General features: G+C 43.9%; 2 protein-coding genes across 8 annotated transcripts in view; both read left to right on the top strand.

The window, feature by feature from the left end:
* The window catches only part of LOC118113792 (thrombospondin type-1 domain-containing protein 7A), a 119830-nt gene extending 114056 nt beyond the window's left edge, over window positions 1–5774 (top strand). For 4 of the 7 annotated variants that reach the window (XM_047340941.1, XM_047340938.1, XM_047340939.1 and 1 more), the window contains 3 exons: window positions 291–504; window positions 2098–2185; window positions 2391–2644. In XM_047340941.1, coding sequence (XP_047196897.1) covers window positions 291–504; window positions 2098–2185; window positions 2391–2538 — 450 coding nt within the window. In that variant the 3' untranslated portion in view covers window positions 2539–2644. Of the gene's footprint in view, window positions 1–290; window positions 505–2097; window positions 2186–2390; window positions 2645–5429 lie in introns of those variants that run through there. The other 3 variants (XM_035163795.2, XM_047340940.1, XM_035163794.2) reach the window with 1 other exon arrangement.
* A 2700-nt stretch (window positions 5775–8474) lies between these two features.
* LOC118113794 (neurexophilin-1) lies at window positions 8475–19144 on the top strand. The gene is made up of 2 exons (XM_035163797.2): window positions 8475–8831; window positions 17023–19144. Exons 1-2 carry the CDS (start codon window positions 8778–8780, stop codon window positions 17839–17841), a joined length of 873 nt encoding a protein of 290 aa, XP_035019688.2. The 5' UTR covers window positions 8475–8777; the 3' UTR covers window positions 17842–19144.
* The last annotated feature ends 864 nt before the right edge of the window (window positions 19145–20008 follow it).

Genomic DNA, 20008 nt, shown 5'->3' with positions numbered 1-20008 from the left:
CGAGCACAGGTTAATTTTGTTTCTGGAACTGAATTTGGAAACAGACATTTGTAGAAGATACAGTTTGTGGGAATGAGGCCAACAGGACGAGATAAGAGACGTGTGCTGCTGTGCACGGACCTGAGGTTTAAAACATGTGACCGAACAGTAACAGGTCGTCACCCTCCTGTTCAAACATCCACACCTTCTTCCAAAAGCCCCCCCACCCCTCCCCTCCATCCAGGCCCCTGCCGAGCACTTCCTGGAACTGCACCTCAAAATCAAACATGGTTGTGTGCTTCCCCCTGCAGGCCGGCATCTGCATGTGCGAGGAGGGCTTCACAGAGGTGCTGTCGCCCACTGGGCAGCTGGACCAGTGCGCCCCCATCCCAGTCCTGGAGATCCCCACGGCGGGGGACAAGAAGGGCGACGTGAAGACCAGCCGTGCCATTAACCCCACCCAGCCCAGCGCCACCCAGCCCGGACGCACGGGCCGGACCTGGTACCTGCAGCCCTACGGACCAGGTTAGAGGATAAAACCACACTGGTTTCCAGATGTAAAGAATTGTTGAAGATGTGTGTTGTTGCTGTTAACTTGAGTCTCTTTACTCTCATACTGTGGAGAACTAACCCTGCGTCAAGATCCTCTTCAGAAACGGCTCTTTTACAGTTGTCAAGTCCTAATTCCAAAAAGCACCAGAGGACAATGTGTCAGACATGTGGAGGAAGTCAGAAGGAAGCAGACAAAAAGAAGAAATAAACAAACTAAAACAGGGACTTGAGAAATAGTCTTAAAAACACAGAGTGCTTTGGTCAGTAAAGCATCACACGTACTTTCTAAAGCTTCCACTTTAAATCAGGTTTATGTAAAAGTTTGAAGTCAGGAACTTTATTCAAAAAATGTTTCCACTTGAACTTCTGGATAAGAAGAAAACAGCTTCTGTATTCTTTGAGTGTCCGGCCTGTCTCTTTTTTTTTTTTTTAAGTTTATCTGAAATGAAAAGGTTTTAGAAAAACCCAGAGTTTGTAGAATTTTCCTCAACCTGCACAGCAGCTTGTAATCCTCCCAGTGACATTAAGACATAAACCCCAGAGGTTTCCACGTGTCAACGGCAGAATGTGGTTTAAATGCTTTCAGGCGGAATTAGTGTTGACATGAGTTTAATTAACTTCAGGTTAAAAAAAACTGCTGTTCTCTCGACTGTGCGTCGGAAAAAGTGTCTTGATTGTGCATCAGACGTGTTTTTCACAAACGCACGTGTGAAGAAACCTTCTGTGAACCGCCGCCGCATTAACATGTGAAGCTGCGTCTGCACGGAGCGAGTTGTGACTGATGGAGCGCGACAGCGAGGCGAGCAGTGAGGATGTGTGAGTGCAGAACAGATTGAGTTAACGTCTGTCAGGAACAAACACCGACACTCGTATCGTTTATCTCTTGTCATTTCTAGTTTTTTTTTGTTTTTGCAGCACGTTTGATGCTGTTAAAGATGAAATTATGGGAAGATTTAAATGGTGTTATTGCCTTTTTTTGAGAAAGAGAAACAATAAGGTTTATAACACAGCCCGTGATTTACAGTGTACAGATAAAACACAGATTCTCATTGAGGCAGTGGAAGAAAACAAAGAAAGTGGAGGATCAAGTGGATATTTTAGAGGAGAGGAGAAATAAATTATATTCTGAAGTGCCGACAGTTCTGGGAAACAAAACAACAAATAATTAAATGTTTTACTGTCAAGTGCCAGAAATAATAATCAGAAACACGGAAGTTTCTCTGCCTCACAAGTCAAAGAACTGACGAAGGTGGAGCATCGGCCACAAATAGTGATTTCTTTATTCTATGTTTTAACTCTAAACGTTAATGTGCATCTGTAGAGGACAATCCTGACCACCGGGGGGGGCTGTTGCTCAGGAGGTTGTCCACTATTTACAATAAATAAATAAATACCAGGTACCTTCTTAAAAAAAAGCTCTCTCTTCCCGATGATGATGATCTCGGGGGTGTTTTCCTGCAGCAGTTCGTCGATGTTCTCCCAGAAATGATTGTTTGAGTTTTCTGATGGTTGTTGGTTCCATGTTGACGAGCAAAGAGAGACACTGACGAGCCTCCTCCTCCACAGATGGGAAGCTGAAGATGTGGGTGTACGGTGTAGCAGCCGGAGCCTTTGTGCTCCTCATATTCATAGTGTCTATGATATACCTAGCTTGGTGAGTGGACCAGTTCAATCTCCCTTATTTACCACCACCACCACCATCACCACCATTCATGAAACCAACCCCTCCTCATGTTCTCCACCTGCTCCGAGTCCAGCGTCCCCCCCCCTCCCCTGCCTCACGCCACAGTTTCTGTCTTGTCTTCATTTGTTTCTCTCTTGCTTCCTTCACGCCATCCCCCCCCCCCGTGTGAGAGCAGCAGCTACTGTGCCACGGTGCATCGCTCTCTTAAGGCCCAGGAGTCCGGCGCCAACGGGACGGCGGTGTGGGTGGGCCACAATGCACATGAGATGATTTACACCTGTCCCGATTGCCAAGAGCTGGCTCAGAGCAGCAGCAGCTCGTGAGGATGTGGGGGGGTTCCTGCAGTCCCTCCACATCCTGCAGCCCCTGACCTTTGACCTCTCCGAAGGGTGTCACATGTCCTGCCTGACTCGCTGAGTGAAGGTGCAGGTGAGGACGAACCAGCCGGGATTACTAGAGAGGATCTGGACCTTTCATTTCCCTGTTTATAGCGTCTTTCAGAAGTGACCCATGTCTGATTCTTTTGCTCACGACACAACAGCTGGATCCACGTTTAATAAAACGACACAGAGAGTAGCAGACAAATCATCATCATATCTCAATACCTAATTATTACAGTCAGTGTTGAATTTAAAGCTGTGCAACACGGAGGACACACAACCTTTACTCAAAGGAAATTCACGTTTGAAATTTAAGGAAGTTTATTAGCTTTTTTTGCCAAGAGTTCGACATCTCTCTGGTGTGAATGTACGAAATATGAAGCTGTGACAATCAACACCTCAACACCTAAAGTTCACTTACCTATAAACCCGTTTCCAGTTTTAAAGCTAAACTACCATATGTGTTTTTATTTAACTCTTTGCAACGACTTATGTCTTTTTTTGAGAGAGAAATTTAAGCATTTACATTTTATTTGTAACCATATTCATTTAATCTTTGGGGTCAGAATAAGATCAGACGAGTTCAGACCAAAGTTAAAGTTACTCTCATCGTCGCACAATAAACAAAAATATGTTTTGAGTCATTTCTTCTAAAAATCTTCACAGATGTTTATCACAACTTTTTCTCTGTTTTATTTAGAGAATAATGAATTAATGATCAGACGCAGCTCAAGAAAACGTTAATATTTCTCTGTCACTTTATTTGTGTCACACGTGAGCAAAGAGGTCGGTGATTGGTCCCTTTCACAAGAAGGTGTAAACAGTGAATTAGCATAGTAGCGTAGCATAGTGTCCCTTAGTGTGTTGGTTTAAATACTAGTTCCCACGTTGTGTTGCTGTATGGTTCAATATAAACGTGATAGATGTGTTGTTGTTGTGTTGTCACAGACGAGGACATCTTGACAACACACGTGTGAACTTCACTGCAGGGATTTGATTCTGTTCCTCAAATTTAAACCTTCTGGCTCTGGTGCTTTCCTGATCTCACACTGCCCTCTTGTGGCCAAAAGAGGAAGTAATGCCCCCTCCATATCTTGTTTTTTCATTAAAGCTCATTATCATCATCTTATTTATCTGCTTTCAGCCATTAGAGAAAATATTGTACAAACATATTAATTGGATTTGAATGTGCAACTGAAGGTTTTAGACAAATAGACGTTAATCAGCCACTATTTTAATTGATTGTTTTTTTAATAATTAGTATAAACTTTATTTATAGAGCACTTTTAAAAACACAGTTACAAGGAGCTTTACGAGTTAAAAGTAAAGAATTGAAGGCAAACAACAGAAAAGTGTTTTTTTTAAGCAAACAACAGGAAACATTTGCTATTAAACTTAATATTTGTAGTTTTTTTTTACTGTTTATTGGACAAAACAAACAAGTTTAATTCAACATGTCACTTTCAGCTCTGTGAAACTTTACAGACAGAACAACGACTTGATGACTCGAGAGATAAACCAGCAGATTCATTGCTAACGAAGCCTCAGTAATATTCCCGTCAGTATTTGTGAACATGAGTAACTTCGCCAAACCGCGGATGAAAGACTCCGGCCGATTTTTCGTGGCAGCAGATTTCTCTTCTTGGAGCGTTTGCTGACGTTTCATGTGATTCTGTTGAGATTCTGTCAGCGGCTCATCACACAAACTATCCAGAGGAAACTCCCCCGAGGTTCCTCTGATCTGATCTCTGCCGGCTCTCCAGAATATTCCTGTTTAGACGTCTCGGTTCTCCGGAGAGAGCGGCGCGTCGCTCGTCTCTGTTCTCGGCCTTTGGGACGAAGTTTGGTGGGAAAAGTTTTCTCATGTTTGGAAGAAGTAATTAAGACTGTCCTGTTGGCTGAGCAGCCGGAAACTGGGATTGGATGAAACGAGAAAGAAACCACAGCTAAATATCAGCTTTACTTTCTCAGTTACTCTCGAGAGGATAAACAATTCTACACATTATTCACCTCATAATGTTGTGACATGAATCAAAGACGTACACAAGTTAGAAAGTTGCTTTTCTCTTGTGGAAAACCAAGAGTTTGCATCTAAATGAACTCACTAAAACCTGTTAATGCTTCTAGATGGAGACGTGTCCTTGTTTGTGTTCAACCCATCGACCTGTACTTCAATAATTCATATACACACTTTCACCATAAATGCTAAACACCTGAAAATCCCACATTTACTCCTGTTTGAGTTCATTTGCTAAAAAACCCAGTGCTGAGCTCCGTTTGTGAGGTAATTGTCAAAATACATAAATAAATAAGAAAAGGAAATTTTGTCTTTAGAAATTTACATCTTAACTTCAATTGTTCGAACGGTGTCAGAGAGTTGAGAAGTTGTTCAAGTGTTTAAAGACAAAGTCAATTGTTAGTTTTCGGCTTTTCATGAGAAATTCATTGACAAAAAAGGACAAAATTACAGAATATTTACAGATTTCTTTTGCTGGGGTCATCGTTCTCTGAAGGTCGGCGGCTGTTGGGAAGCTTCACATTAACTTTTTACATAAATAAATATGACGTTTCAGTCAAAACTTCAATTTTAACGATCGAGTCCTGAATGGAAAATACTAATATTTGATTCAGGAGTAATTTACCTTCAGAAAACTCTCGCTCTTCTCTCTTCTCCAGTTTTTCAAGGTGCTGCAGCTCATCACGTGATGTGAACCTCGTTTTTACATCATTTCATCCACATTCACACGATTCACAATCATACATGTTATAATTTACAGTTTGGTTTTTAAATGAGAATATTTCCTTCCTGACTCTGTTTTGTTCTGTTCACTCAGCAAAAAGCCAAAGAGGCCTCAGAGACAGAGGCAACAAAACAACCGACTAAAACCTCTGACTCTCGCCTACGACGGGGACACGGACATGTAGCCGCCCCCCCCCCCCTTGGGAGACGCTCCACCGAGGGCCCCCCCCCCGTCATCGACCTTCATCACGCCGCCACACTGAGGGACATGGATGTTTGCAGCTGGAACGGACACGTCACAGAACGGAGATCTTACACAAATCCTCTTAACTGAGACACTAGTGAGTTTAACCATTCCCCCTCCTCTTCTTCTGTGTGTTCTTCTTGACTTGTTGTCTTTCTCAAGAGCCTTCATGAGTTCAGTGAAATGCCTTTTTCTGCCCCCTGCACGTCTCGGTGGTAAAACGGATTGGCCAGGTGCCGGAGATGGAACCCGGCTTCCTGCTGCCGTCTCTGAACGCAGCAGCACAGCCCCTCAGCTCCCCCTCCACCCCCAGTGCTTTTCTGCTTGTCCCTAAAAATGCTGAGTCGCTGGAGGCTTAGGATGCACTGACGGTTCGTACGTTGCCAAAAGTCACCGGGGGGGGGGAGGGGGGGAGAGGGGGGGAGGCAGAGAGAGAGAGAGGGGAGGAAAATCTCCATGAATAGGTTTTGGATTCCTCTTTTTGCAAATCCTCAACTGGGGTTTTTCACTCAAATCTCTTTTGCAGTCTCGAACAAAAGGAGGCGTTTGGTCTTATTTTTCCTCTTTTCGCTTGATTCCGAGGCGTCTGTGGGATTAACTGATCTGTGCGATGCTGATGGAGGAGGGAGGAGAAGCCTGCGACCGCCCCCCCCCTCCACCCTCCACCCTTCGCTTTGTTTCAGGCACTACATTGCACTATATTAGTGCAGCATGATATGCACACGTGACTTCTACCGTTTATTGCCATAGAACACTGCCTCTTCCACAGAGAGAAAACCGCCAGAACATTCAGAGGAAGAAAAAAAACCCCCAACGGGCAACGGACGGAGATGTTTGAGATGTGTCACGTTCTGCCAAACAGGAGTGAGGAACCTCACGTAAATACATGTATAGATTTTATTTGTCACCACGGATTCTTTTGGTTGTTGTAAAGTACCTTTTGTGGTCTGTAGGTTTCGTCCGGTGTGTTTTCACAGTTTTTTTCTGCCCAAGATGCAAATTTAAAAGATTTAAACTTGACGACGTCAGCAGGCGACTTGTTTTTAACGAATCACCTGCTTTCACAGTTATTTTTTACCGATAAGGATTCAGATTCAAATTCAAATTCTTTAATTTTTTTACCCCGCAGGAGTGCGCCGTGATTCGTGAAAAACGAAAATTAAGAATAGATATTTAAAACCATTCGTGCAAATGTCATTTCTGCCTTACTGACAATACCTGAATACTAACCGTCCTGTAGAAGAGTTTTTAATACGTGAATGGGGAACAAACATCATAAATCATACACTGCAGCACATAGAGAAATATTAAGGTGAAAAAAAAATGTGCTTTTTCTTTTTTAAAAGGAAAAGTAGGATTTTTAAAACTTTTTCATGTAGTAGCCGTATCATATAGTTCCTATTGTTTTTCAGCCGTACTACATGAGGTGAAAAATGAATTTCAAAAAAAAATATCTGTACAAATATACAATATATGAATAATAAGAGAACTGAGTTCTACGTTTAAAAAAAAAAAGCTGGTGTGAAGAATGTTTACTTTTTTTTTTCTTGTGGGATTTGTAAATAACAGCAATTTTTTTTATTTGTTTTTTGGGGGGGGGGGAATATCTGAGTATGTGTACATTTATTTTGTATCACACAGAAAAACAACGTTTAGTTTGACTGTTGCAAAGTGGGTGTATGATAATTCTGATTGTTGTTCATCATGATGCAAGTTGTGTGTTGTGTAAAAAGGGAACGAGGGAAAGAGACCAGTGGTGAGAAGAGGTTTTGTACAGGTTGTTTATATGTGTGGGAAGAATTACTGAAAATAAAATGGGACCCGGTTGTAAAGTTCTTTAGTCTCAAGTCGTGTTTGTTGAGTTTCAGACGTTGATTATATCATATGTCAGTTTGATTTATGATCTTAAATAACTGTGACACTAAGTTTAATCACTTCCTCCTCCGTGACCTTTGACCTTTAACAACAATGACACAATATCATTTGATTCATCTTTAAAATAATTACATTTTGTTTGTGTGGTGAGAATAAGAATAATAATACGATCATAAATATGTTTGTTTTGTTATAAGACGTAAAACAATATTAGTTTCCAGTCATTGTTTACAGGCTGTGATGTGAAGAGTCAGTGCAGCGGACGACCACTAGAGGTCACCCTCCGACGATGCTGAGAGAAAAGTTGCCTCAAAAAGTCTATAACGTGAAGCTGCTCCTCTTCCTCTCCCTCTTCATCCCTCTCTTCATCCCTCCTTCTCTACCTCACTCCCTCTCTCTCTTCATCCCTCTCTCCCTCTCTCTCTTCTTCCTTCCCTCCTTCTCTTCCTGTTTCACTCACTCCCTCTCTGTCTTCATCCCTCCCTCCTTCTCTCCCACACTCCATCTCTCTCTTCATCCCCCACTCTCTCTCTAACCCCTCTCTCCCTCTCTCTTTCTTACTCTATCCCTCTCTCCCCCTCCTATCTCTCTCTCTCTCTCTTCATCCCTCCCTCCTTCTCTCCCCTGTCTACCTCACTTAATTTTTCTCTTCTTCTTTTCATCCCTCCCTCCATCTCTCTAACTCTCCCTCTCTCTCCCCTTCTCTCTTTCTCTCTCTTCATCCCTCCCTCTTTCTCTCCCTTACTCCATCTCTCTCTTCATCCCTCCCTCCTTCTCTCCCTGTCTCCCTCACTCCATCTTTCTCTCTTCATCCCTCACTTGTTCTCTCCCCCTCTCTCTCTCCCTCTCTCTTTCTTACTCTATCCCTCTCTCCCCCTCCTCTCTCTCTATCTCTCTTCATCCCTCCCTCCTTCTCTCCCCCGTCTCCCTCACTTCATTTTTCTCTACTTCTCTTCATCCCTCCCTCCCTCCCTCTCTCTCCCCCCACTCTCTCCCCCTCCCTTATCCCTCTCTCCCTCCTCTCTCTCTCTCTCTCTCTCCCTCTCATATAAAACGTCCCCCCCCTCCACTGACTCTCACATCTACAAACTCCTCCGTCCTCGTCGCTGCGTCTCCAAACACCTGACCCTCCTGAACGAGCTCCCTCGCCCCAGGACTCCCTCCCTCCCTCCCTCGCTCGCTCTTCACCTCCCCTCGAGTCGTTCTCTCGCCCTCGACTCAGTCAGGAGGAGATTTTTCTCTCTTTTTTTCTTCTTCTTGTATTTTGCAGCCGAGACGATTCGAGGACAGTTTGACACGAGGGGAGATTCTCCACGAAGAGGCATGAGCCCCACGTGCCTGTGGGCGGCTGCCGCGCTGCTGTCAATCATCTCTCTGGTGAGTTAAATGTCATTTTGATTTGACCTTTTTGGGGGTTTTTGTCCTCTCGTATCTTCTCGTGTCTCCAGATTTGGATGTTTGCTCTCGTCTAGAAGAAGGAAAGTCCACAGACGTGTAGATTGATGTAGTTTGATGATGTGAAAATCCTAAAGAAATCTAAGTGTGATGTTGTTCTTTCAGTTTTCTCTGAGTCTCCAGGTAGATTCACCTGTGACAGTCAGAGACGTGTGTTTTTAATATATACACAAATATCCACAGACTTTTAACTGCTCAGAGCGACGACTCATTCAAATCTTCATGAATTAACAAATGAAACCCGCCCTCACACAGACCTGCTGGACATGTCCCCCTTCCTCCTGCTCTCCCAGCGTCTCTGACAGAGCCGCCTGAGCTCGTTCTGACAAACGCACCAGAACGCTCCGAACTCGGCGCCTCGACACTTTGTGACAACACAATTCCTTTAATCCCGGCAGAGACAGTACCCCCCTCACCCCTCACCCGCAGATAAATCTGTCAACAAAGCAATCAAAGGCGAAACAGGAGCCACTCCTCTCGCCCCGAACAAAAAAAAAAGAAATTCCATAAACTTAATCCCCACAAACCTGACTGCCCTTAAAAAGCTCCCGTGGCGTTATCTGTGTTTAATTTGCATAGTGATGGAAAGAAGTCAATTACTATTAATTATTCTCTACAACTTAATACCCATTATCGAATTGAATTCAATGTCTTGAAAACCATAAACTCAATTTCACAGCTGACTAAGCACACTAATCATTTCACCCCCCCACCACCACCACCACCACCTTTCCTTTTCCTTTTTTTTTTTTTTTAAGCAGCGCCTTCCTGCTCTGAAGGGAAACAAGGGTTCTTCGATTCCACAAAGCAATAACATTAACAAACATGGATTCTCCTGTTGCCACAGTAGAGAGAGCATCATTAAATCCTGTGTGTGAGTTGTATGCGAGCATCAAGGCGGATTGAGCAGATCTCACAGCATCACTTGATGGGAGTGTGTGTGTGTGTGTGTGTGTGTGTGTGTGTGTGTGTGTGTGTGTGTGTTTTTCCAGACCGGGCTGCCAAATTGCTTCGCTATGCTTTAATGGGATGATCATAATTGTTTCGTACTCGGTGCATCCTAAGCTTTCGCCTGCAGCTCCTTCAACAGATTGACAGACCCATGGGAACCTCACAAACTTATTTTGGCCGCCTTTGAACCAAGTCGTGTGTGAAATAATATGATTATGCGTTTCTCCTCTGGGTAAGAACTGGTGGCCAATATTTTTTTTTTTTTTTTTACCCCCCTCTCCTCCTCCTCCTCCTCGTCCTCCTCCTTCGTCGTCTTCAAACTGCCCCACTCTCTAATATCCCGCAGTCTGTCCACGCTCACTATTTATCCTCCTCAGAAGTCACGGTGATAATCGTGCCCCGGCCGCTCAAAGCGCCGCGGCGGTGATAGCACTCGGCTCCATCCGCAGCTTCCTGTGATGTCTTGACACACTTTTTGATTTGTCATCATCTCTGACCCCCCTCAGGTACCACTTTGATATCACTGCGAGAATACAGGCCCAAACTCTTAGTGGGTGTCTAATGCCCTTAGTTGATCCATCAGCTCAGCGACTGGGGGACCTCACGAGGCGAGACAAGATAAATTCACTGTAAACGACTATGACGACCATCATCTCCCCAGAGCTCCGGCTCTAAAGACGCCATCAACACCGAGCACCCTTCGACTTTCTGTCTGGAGGAGCAAGTCTGTCAAAACACAGGCAAACCGAAGACGATGTTTCACGAACCCATTGGAAAATCACAAATTAGATTAAAAATAAGACTCGAAGCCGCTGTGTCGTAGCCCAAAGGTCACAGGTTTGATCCCACGTCAGCCTCATGCTCTGGATCCGAGCTCCTCCGACTCTAAGCCTCTCCGGGGCTAAGAGCATCAGTTTAATACCTCCAATCTAAAAACTAAATAAATCCACAGAACTGCCTTTTTAAAAAACGTTTGCTATTGTTAATTCCTCGTCGCTGCAGCTGAAGCATTCAATCAACGCTGCAAAGAGGCTGCCCCCACAACCTGCTATCGGCCCCCAACCTGCCATCCGCCCGGTCCCTTTCTGTCCTCGCTCTGTTGTACTACAAGTGTCGCATTCACAAATCCTGCCCACACGGCAGTCACAGCCGCCGCAGCATCCAGCCAAATGAAAACTGACACACACTTTCATTCTTCCTCGCACTCGGTTTTTGTGCGCGGCCCCACGCCGGCTCCTCCGGTGGTTCTATTAAAGGTGGAATTTGTCGGGTTGTTGGCAGGGCCGGGCCGGGCCCATAGAATATCCTCCCAGCTCCCGAGGGGAAGCCGGGGGGGGGTGGGGGGGTTGTTTATCTTCCTGTTTCAAAGAGCGGACGCCTGCGCCTTATCACAGTCTCGCCGAACGAGTAGATAGCATTTAGGTTTGTCCCGCTGCCTGCCCGTGTTTGCATCTGGCAATCAGAGAGTGGTTTCCTGAAGGACTTGTGCAGAGCGATGCTGTTTGTGTTATCTCGCCGAGGGGATTGTGCCTCATGAAGTGAACCTGGGAACAATATTAACACAGTTCCATGAGGTGTGAGGGGAGAGGGAGACTCCTGCAGAACAAACTGAAGGTTTTAATGTTAATAAACCTAAAGTTTTAAACTGATTGCACTTTTGGCACAAACTGGAAACAGGAAGTTCAGGTCGAACAAAAAGAGGATTTTGTTTGTTTAGTTGGTAAAAAAAAAAATATGAATTTCATTAAAACCCAGGATTGAAAACGAGGATCTCTCTGCTGCTGCTTCTCGAGTCCCTGAACTTAAGTGTGATACTGAATCACCGGAGTCCTCATTAAAAGCTGCTGATGACTAATATGTCTTTTACTTTTAATGTTATGTCTTTAAAGGTTTTAAATTTAAAGTCGTTCATCTTTTTCGAAACATTAAATATTTACTGGAAATAAAAATAAATAGAAATAATTGAAACACTGAAAACTCATCTAATCTGCTTCATCGTGTGTGTGATGGAAATTTTTCACACTTTGGCAGAAAACAGTGGATTCATGAAAGATTTAGATTTAGAAAATAAGATTTCAAGGTCAAACTAATGAAATGACACAAAGATCAGCTGCTTTTTCGTGGAATAAACCTTCACGTTTGCATGTTTTAGATCCTACAATAAGAATCATATAATTTTGCGTTTATATTCCATTACTTTCTATTTATTTCTTCACCAAAGGAGTTGTGTGTGTGGCCATGTTGATGGTGAATGAGCTCAGTGTTTCAAATTGTGTTCGGAGCGGAGGAATCAGATAAACCTGAGTTCGGCTCCTGAACAGACGACAGATGTTTGTCGGATCAACTCGAGGTTTGTTGAACATCTGTTGACAATGTGAAAATAAAGAATTTGACCAAACTTTAAGAGTTTCGTCGCATAAAGACGTGAATAGAAACAGCAGAAAGCTGCCTGGAACTAAATGAATCCAAATAAATAGAAATAAAGAAATCATGTGTATAAACGGAAACTTTCTATTAACGCTCATTGTTTCCTGTTTGAATTATTTACATTTTGCCGACAGTGAAGATCAGTTGTCGTCTTTTACTCTTTGTTGGAGGCGGTTAAAGGTTCAGACTCTAATCAATAGACTTTCAGTCAAAGTCAGTGAGAGACTCCTGTCTGCCAGCTGTGTGTGTGTGTGTGTGTGTGTGTGTGTGTGTGTGTGTGTGTGTGTGTGTGTGTGTGTGTGTGTGTGTGTGTGTGTGAGTGAGTGAGTGAGTGAGTGAGTGGAGGTGAGTGAGTGAGTGGTGAGTGAGTGAGTGAGTGAGTGAGGAGAGAAGAAGAAGAAGAAAATGATGAGGAAGGAGAAGACGACAACAAAGAAAACGGAGATGAAGAAGATGATGAAGAGAAAGAAGAAGAAGACGAGATGCATAACAAATCGTCTTCAAAGCATCAGATCAAAATATTTCTTTATCTGTTTTACACGACTGATCATATATCAATAATATAACGTTTCCAACTATTGATAATTGATCGTTAACGAGCTGTTTAGATTCCTTCAGGTGGTATTGGCCCTCCAGGGGGTCTCAACAGTTAATAACGTATCATGAATGATGTATGACACATTCATTTTGTATTTTCTTTATTACAAAGTATTGTAATGAAAGTATAATTGACCAAGTTTAGTTGGTAGATTCAGCTACGAGCTTTAGAACCTCTGGATATTGGTCCAAGTAGTTAACTGCTTTAACAACAACTAGTGAAATCAAATCAAACTTCACATCGTGATTAAATAAATTCCAATTCAGTGCAAATTAAATTTCACCTTTCGCCGTCGACAACATTGTTTTCCCTGATTTAATACGATCCCCCGCCGAGAGACTAATATCTGTTAAGCTCAGAACTTCTCACACTGTCGACCTTTACGCCGCCATGTTTGTTCTCTTCTCTCTCTTCTGCTCTTCCACTCACATTCCTGCTCGCACCGCTCTCACTCTGTTTGTGCCTCGTTCACGTTACTGACGCCAGCGCGAGGTAAACCTTGCCCCCGAGTGTTGGTGCAGTCAGCTCTGAACAGTTGCTTTAGTCGGGACTGCCTCTGATCTGTCTAATCTCCGCGGGCTGGATTACAGGTTGGGCTCTAATCCGTGAAGTGGGGTCTGTGTGAGTCTCTAATCCAGGGACTGGCAGGTGCTTTAGATGAAAGCTAATTGCGTGTCGCAGTTTGGGGACGGAACACAAACGCCGGTTGACAACAGAGGTTCCACAACAAGGAGTCGGTCCGACGCCGAGCGGGCACGCACGTCACATGGGCGACGTGTCGTTTTGATAATCTCGGTGGGAAATAATAAAGAAGTCCCCCTCGAAAAAAAAATCTGATCCTAGTGACACGGAAATTATTCATCACTTAAAGCTGCAGGAAACTTTGTTGCTTTTCAGAACTCAGCGTTGATCCTAATTTACCGGTTGACAAAAATGGAAAAAACTGACAACGTTCTTCACCTTTACACCTTAAATCGCTGCGCACACACACACACACACACACACACACACACACACACACACACACACACACACACACACACACACACACACACACACACACACACACACACACACACACACACACACACACACACTCACACACACACACCTTAAACCAGCTCAGAACAGTTTTCCTAAAACCCCTTCATCTGGTTTCAGGATTCCGTTGAGACTGAAACTCGGTTACTGAGAAACATCAGTAATTACTGCAGCAGCAGAACGATGTTTCCTTCGGTCGCTGGAGACTTTCGACGACTCCGACTGGAAACAAATCATGAAAAATTAAATGGGCGCTTATAGTTTGTATCACGGGTCAAAGGTCGTTTGAGGAGAGTTGGTTCTTTGATAACTGCTGAAAACATGTGAGAGTGAATTCACGTTTGAAGTCAATCAAAGGATCTGGTTTTAAAAAATCCCTTTAACCAAATCCTGCACTTTTTCTTTCACACATTTTTTAACCTTGAGTCATAAAAACGTGTATAAAAATCAGATGTTAACGTTTTATCAGTAAGTTTCATTAGTTTGAATGTATAATGGTACAAATACTTCATAGTGTAGCTTTAAAGCAGCTTCAAGGAAACTTCTTATCAATGCATATGTCAGAAATTATATTTGTATTTATAATATATTAATTTAATTTATTATTTTTATGAATAATAACAGAGATATGGATCTTGGAATACAGTTATATTTGCCAATTTATATTTAAAACAATATTGGCAAATATGTTCTTATCAAACTCTAATGACAAAGAAATGTAATTGAGGCTAATTGATATTTTACCATTTCAGCATAAACTCTATAATAAATAACAATAAACAACTAAATATATACAGAATACAATATGATAAATATTGATAAATAAATATATACATATTACTACCTTATTAAACCATTAATTCAATGTTTACGTACTGGTTTTAAATGCTAAACAATGTTTAACCGTTAAAATGAGCTCAGCTCCTGTGTTTCTCTGCAAAGATCCAGTATTTTCTTCCATTATCACTTTTAAAACGAGCAGAAATCACCTGAAACGTGATCAATGGGAGCCGCGGTGTCGCTGTCAGCCTTGTAGCTCATTGGCTGACGGCCTATAGACACTATTTCACTGAACTTTTACATCCTAAGGAGCTTTATGTTTGACGGTAATGGAGCCGATAAATCGTGGACAGGAAGCCTCCCTCGTCCTCACGCCCACTTTATCTTTTTACAATACATCACCACACAGGCGACATGACAGGCTTTTGTTTCCAGCGGGGAGACAAAGGGAGCTGTTCATTAATACAGTCAAACGACTGCACGGGGGAAATTCACATTTCTCCTCACCTTGTCACGACAAACATTTCTCTGTGAAGGTCTCGCAGTTTTCTTTTTGTAAAAGATTCAGCTGTGCTCAAAACTTCTTGTTGCTGCTTAAAAGGCTTCAATCTGCGTGTGTGGTGTTTAAAGGAGGCTCAGCCGACGCTCCTGTGTTCAGGGAGGAGGACGGATCCAGCAGCTCCGGAGCCAAACGTCTCCACAAAGCCACTAACGGCTCGTTCACATCAGGTCGTTCATCATCGAGGCCTCTTCAAAACAGCTGGAGGCCGTTTCTCCTCTCAGCCTCCTCCTCTGCGGAGTGCACGACGCGAACGTGCGCTCCGGAGGAGGATCACAACTCCTGCAACAGTTCAGTCAGAGCGAGCCGCTCTCACGCTCACACCCTAAAGTATCACAATGTCACCCAGAGAACTTTCTGAATGAGAGAAGACCTTATTTTCAGGGTATCGATCGATAGATCCAGATAGATCTGCTGTCACGTTGCACGGCCGGGGTTCGGACATCACTGTCACGGGCCTCTGTGGGGGGGCACGGCGAGTCCTCGCTCCCTCATCTGTGTGATTGTTAGAGGAGAGACGCTGAATGAATCATCAATCATCCATTCAGGGCACATTCAGCAGGTAATAGTCTGCTGTTGCATCACGTCTACGCCCGAGCAGCGCCTCATTCATCTGGACGTATGGCAGGAATACCTTTAATCTTGATTAGGACGCCCTGCACAAGACGGTTCACACACTGCGAGACTTAGTTACAGCATTAGCAGCGTTTCTTACAGGTGCTGACACGCTGGGGGACGGATAAATCATCTGCGCTCGTCGGCTTTGTCTCCTTGACACCAAGGAGACGCTGGAGTTTATTAGTCGGAAGGACGACAACAGAGGATACACGAGGCGAGGACGTCCACCTGCACTGACTTTGTCCAGTTCTGCGCAAACACAGTTTATGTTCTCTGAAAAGTTTTGTTCATTTTATACAAAAAACCTTGCAACTAAACTGAGGTTTGAGAAAATTCATTGTTCGGGAAAATAAACAAAATACAGCCAACGTCCGATAGTTTGACCTCAACAAGAGGATGTCTGATCTCTGGCAGGAACGTGTCACATGATCCAGCTTAATGCACCACAATCTGCCCCCTGACGTCCACACACCTCATCATCACTGGTGTTAAACCAGCTAACATCTGGCTTTTTGTTTGCTATGGGAATGGACAGAATCGCCTTTCGCTCCCTGTTTAAATGACTCTGCGGTCGACTCAGGTTTTTAGCTGCAGCGATGGAAAGAGACACCGAGGTGAACGGCCTTTAATTTCAGTGTGAAAAAAACAGGAAGGCAAACTCCTCCACTACCAATGGACTCACTGTTTTTTAGCGTGTTTAAAAAACCTGCATATACAAACTAATTTAGTTCAAAGCAGGTATTAGGTTTGTGTCTCTCATCGGAATATTTACCTCCAGCCAGGAGGTTTGTTTCTTCGTTGTTTGTGTGTTTGTTAGAGAGATTACACAAAAATGACTGAACGGATTTCCATGAAACGTGGTGGAACGATGTTGTTGAATTTAGGGACCAGGTAGTTTTTTTCAGTTCCTTTAACATTGCGAGAGTCATTTTTCAAAAATGTAATTTATTTCCTAGAGATCTTGATAATGAAAAGAGATCCTCAGACCATGCTCTCATATTCACAGATACAATTTACAAATGCTCCTCAAATTGTGTCCAGTCTGCGTGATTGTCTGTCAACACGTGTTGGGAGTGTTGCTCTTTCCAGTTTAAGTTTTCCCTCTTTTCACTGGGTTCTTTGTTTCTTCGCTCCTGCAGGTCACCGGCGCCGGGTCACCGAGTTCAGGAAGCTCGGACTTAAGAGGGAGCTCGAAATCCAAAGGGAAGACGTACTGGAGCGAGAGCAGCAAGGCCTTCTCCATCAGCCGCCTGCTCTCCCAGACGCTCTACGACAAGGAGAACTTCACCTCCCTGGACCTGAACTACGGAGAGGCCGACTCCTTCTCCAAGCAGGAGCAGTGGAACTGGCTCTACAACGCCTCGAACCCCCGGGACCCCCGATCCAGGACGAAAAGGAGGCCCATCGTCAAGACCGGCAAGTTCAAGAAGATGTTCGGTTGGGGCGACTTCCACTCCAACATCAAGACGGTGAAGCTCAACCTCCTCATCACCGGTAAGATCGTAGATCACGGAAACGGGACGTTCAGCGTCTACTTCCGCCACAACTCCACCGGTCAGGGCAACGTGTCCGTGGGACTGGTTCCTCCGACCAGAGCTGTGGAGTTCCAGGTGCAACAGCATCAGCAGCACCACCACCACCACAACCAGCAGCAGCAGCAGCAGCAGCAGCAGCAGCAGCAGCAGACGGCCCTGGAGGCCAAGGACGCCAAGCTGTTCAACTGCCGGGTGGAGTACGAGAAGGTGGAGAAGGGCACCAGGAACTCGCTGTGCGCCCACGACCCCTCGCAGAGCTGCCCGCAGGAGCAGACCCAGAGCCACGTGTCCTGGCTGTGCTCCAAGCCCTTCAAAGTCATCTGCATCTTCATCAACTTCTACAGCACCGACTACAAGCTGGTGCAGAAGGTGTGTCCGGACTACAACTACCACAGCGACACCCCCTACCTCCCCACCGGCTGATCGTGTGAGCGGAGGAGGAAACGAAAACCCCCCCATAAAGACAGGCTGTCGGGTCCTGAGCGATGTCAGAATATTTGAATAAAAATGGAGTCGGGACACTTCAAAGTTTGAAACGTTGACAGGTTTTATTACAGCTAACACGTCCTCGTCTGAGACTGATCCAGCTCCAGTGAACACACCTGCCCCGGGGTCATGGTGGGAGACTTTACAGGCTTGCAACACTCTATACTAAACACAAAGCTGCTTATACATCGAAAGGAAATTCTCAAGCCAACCGTAAAAATATGCTGATTGTCTTTATGTAAATATCGTGGATTCCACACAAAGACCTGAGAACAGTTTTATTAATGTTTTCTCCTGCTATTCTCATTGTTTATTACGTTGATGGTGTATTTCCCGTCTCAATCATGCTTTTCCCGTCTTTTCCAATCAGTCTCTGGTAATCACTGCAAACACGTAAATGTCAATGCAAATACGAAGAACCTGTCAGTATGCATTAGAGGGCGTAATGGAAAAAGCAAACATTTCTGGAGTGGTGTTGTTTTCTGCCGTGTGATTGTTAGAATGAATATACCTCTCTGGTGTTGTTGTTGGAGTCGTCCATGTACGTGCATGATCAGAATGTGGTAAACAACTGAAAAAACAATCCATCTGTCACAAGTAATCCTTCATCGAGCCTCAGACGTCACCGGAGAACAAGAACAAGACAACAAAAAAAGAGAGACTTCTGTTTTAATTCTGTGTTATGTGTCAACGCTCTTAAGGCCGTGGGTGGAGCCGAGTAGACGAAACCAGTGGAGGGTTCCAGTCAAACACGAGCAAGAAAATAAAGAAATAAAAGATGCAGACGACAGAAATACAGACGATCTTTTCTCTGCACTGCATTTCAAAAAACAAATTCTGGTGTTTTCTCAGTCCCGCTTAGATTTAGACTTTTAGACTCTTATTTTTGTGAATTTACAGGAAGTACAAGACAGTTTAATGCAGCTTGATCACATTTACTGTTGAGCCGATACTATTCTAGTTCATTTGTGTCATTGTAGGTTTTGTAAGTTGAACATAAACATTGTTGTTTTTGGTCATTTGCTAAAATGGTTGATGAACATACTTAAATACTTTAGTTTGACGATTTTGCACATTTCGACGGCTCTAATATTTCCACACAAAATTCATAAATGTTCCAGAAATGATCTGTGTGAACACGTGTTTATCTAAATCAGGTAGAAATTTATTTGTATTTTCCATGTTCACAAAGATGCAGAAGACGGACACGAGAAGATAATTTAAAAAAAATCAAACATGACTATGCTCCAATTCGGCTTTTTTCTCATTCCTGCTTTTTTGTTTTAGACATTTTGACTCTTGTTTTTGTGAATTTGGGAACAAGTCCAATGTAATAAGTTAAAAAATCAAGGATCAATTTGAAAAACAATCTCGCAATGTCAAAGAAACTGGGAGAAAAGTGGTAATCTGTCAGGTAGTTTTTGAGTCATCCTGCCAACAATCAGACAAACAAACAAAAACACAACTTGCTGGAGGTGATTCTCCTCCGTTCTTCTAGATGAGGAGGAAAAGAACAAGGTCAGAAGTGTTTAGACGTTTAAGGAGCCGAAGGGAGAAAACCCATTAAGATGCTGATTTCCTGATGCTCATTTGATGCCGGTTGAAAAGGAGCGAACAAAGTGCTGAAGTGTTGGAGGTGGTGAAATGTGGCGTCTCGCTCCAGAGGAGTCAGGACATACTTCTAACAGCAGGTGCTAATCACACGTTCCCCCCCGACCCCACGTTTGCACCTCTGTGTATCTGAGGAAGAAAATCCAGGATGAGACAAACACCGGCTTTTAATGATATTGGATGTTCCAATTGGCTATTAAACCTTCATTACATAAATTGGGAGCCGGTGGCTCCGTGTGAAGCATTTAGTGGAAATGAACACAGTGTAAGTGGGAGCTCCGCAGAGTCAACACCATCCAAAGAATGAATTAAAGTGCCGATAGAAAACCTGTAAAAAAGTACAAATGTGCACCTGGGGGGCGCAATCACTGCTGTCTATTGAAATTCACCGCTCTTTCATAGTGCACGTGAAGGTCTCAGCGACACAGCAACTGTCAACGCGGCCTGGACCCTCCTCCGACCTGCCAGCAGGGCGGCGTGGTCCTGACAGGGC

Source organism: Hippoglossus stenolepis, chromosome 8, assembly GCF_022539355.2.
Source record: "Hippoglossus stenolepis isolate QCI-W04-F060 chromosome 8, HSTE1.2, whole genome shotgun sequence".
In the NCBI taxonomy this organism is placed as follows: Eukaryota; Metazoa; Chordata; class Actinopteri; order Pleuronectiformes; family Pleuronectidae; genus Hippoglossus; species Hippoglossus stenolepis.
The sequence above is the reverse complement of the archived record's forward strand: the minus strand, read 5'-3'. Positions and strand labels throughout refer to the sequence as shown.